A 1,808-nucleotide genomic window follows, 5' to 3' on the forward strand; every position below is an offset into this window, starting at 1 on the left:
AGATACTTGTTAAGTTCAAAAAAATGTATCACGTAAAAAGTATTTTTACAGTCACGAGGTCTATATTATTTTACAGGTTGGATGCCCACTCCGATCATTATTGGGAAGGTTATTGACACAACATGCATTATTTGGCAAAACACATGCGAGTCTTCCGGAGCATGCTTGTATTATTTACTGTCAGGACTGCGGATCAAAGTCAACATAGTCATCCTTGGGTATAAGGTTGTATCTCTCGCTCTCCTATTTCTGGCGTTATATTTGGTCAGGAACCTTGATGAATGGCCACAAAATGCCGCCAGGAAGGAAGGAACGTCTGAGAAGGATGTAACAAGTCCGGAGGAGATGAAAACACTTGTTAGTGTTGAAGCGGAGGTGAATGATGAACAGAATGAAAAGGTAAGAAATAAATATGTATTTAGTTTAAAATATGCGATTTTAAAAGTCACTGCGAATAACATATTGTATGGGGTTGCTATTCGGTTTAAAATTTCCTCGAAAAGCGCCGCCATACTCTCCTCTTGGTTTTAATCTGATGTTTGCAATTGTAACCGTATATCAAATTGAAAGAATCACCTGTTAACAGATTGTTATTAATTTCAGATTCCTGCTGTTTGATGGAGATAGAAATATACTGTTCATGTAAAAACGTTTGCGGTCGAAATAACATAAAGCAAATATACACGTATTTTAAATTAATCTAAAACACATATATTATTCTGTAAATTCAACTTGGAAGAATTAAAATGTTATAAATATATTCGTTGAAATGCAAAATTCATCGGTTAATGCCAATTTTCAGAGAACGTTAAGTTAACATATTTGAATTCATATCAGAACTTCATTACCATGTTGTTGTCATGGTGCAAGTGTGAAAATAACTTTTCTTATCGATGGAATCATTGTATATGTTTCACTGTGGCAGTACTCGGGTCATGTGCTAAAGATGAGCAAAATTCGTGCATATCTGTCTCTGTTATAAGTGCATCCTCAATTCTGATATGCCGTTCGTGATATGTTTATTTTGTTTTACATTTGAACGGTTGTATAACCCAAAGGCCCAATTCTGATTGATTGTCTTTTTCGGGCAATTCTTTCCAGTCAAAAGCCAATTTAACATCAATAATATTTAGCACAGATAGTCGTAACCTATTACAAATATTGTTTGATTACAACGCCTCGAAGAAAATATTAAATTCTTAAAAAAATGAATTTACTGTTTCTGTTATTATTTCACAGGAATGGCTAATGTCCAAGGTATAAAGTCTACCAGAAATGTTTATACATGAATAATTTAATCATACAAATGTCAGCTACCAAACTTAATTCTAAAGTTTGTGTATTGCGTCAGACAAGGGTTAAACTGAGAGCATCCTTATTGGATTAACAAGTGGCTGAACTTATTTGTAATAATTAAATACAAGTCTATATATTTCTTGACCCTTATTTCCGAACTATACTTTATGATCAGTATGATAAACATATAGTTGTATCGGCAGAAATGATGTCTAGCAACTTTATAATTTTCTGCAAACACTATAACATTTACATATTTACATTTTTTTTATTTTTTTTTTTATTTTCATTAATCTGTTTTGCATTATTGTCGAATACAAGATAATTATAATAATACCGACATGCTTATCAACAACATTGTATCTCTACGGTGCTAGTTGCTCAAAGAAGACAATATTCAAACATTCTTTTATCATGGTTAATACTATTAAAATAGGGTAACAGTTGTATTTACACACTGTTTATTCCAGAGGGGAAAGTATTGGCAGGACTATTACGGGTACGACGTCCCC

General features: G+C 32.8%; 1 protein-coding gene across 3 annotated transcripts in view; it reads left to right on the forward strand.

Moving 5' to 3' along the window:
* The window catches only part of LOC110462009 (solute carrier organic anion transporter family member 2A1-like), an 18,044-nt gene extending 16,832 nt beyond the window's left edge, over nucleotides 1-1,212 (forward strand). For all 3 annotated transcript variants that reach the window (XM_021515770.1, XM_021515771.1, XM_021515772.1), the window contains 2 exons: nucleotides 77-399; nucleotides 604-1,212. In XM_021515770.1, coding sequence (XP_021371445.1) covers nucleotides 77-399; nucleotides 604-618 — 338 coding nt within the window. In that variant the 3' untranslated portion in view covers nucleotides 619-1,212. The remainder of the gene's footprint in view (nucleotides 1-76; nucleotides 400-603) is intronic.
* Nucleotides 1,213-1,808: the final 596 nt, after the last annotated feature.

The sequence above is a fragment of the Mizuhopecten yessoensis genome, unplaced genomic scaffold (assembly GCF_002113885.1).
Source record: "Mizuhopecten yessoensis strain PY_sf001 unplaced genomic scaffold, ASM211388v2 scaffold10717, whole genome shotgun sequence".
In the NCBI taxonomy this organism is placed as follows: domain Eukaryota; kingdom Metazoa; phylum Mollusca; class Bivalvia; order Pectinida; family Pectinidae; genus Mizuhopecten; species Mizuhopecten yessoensis.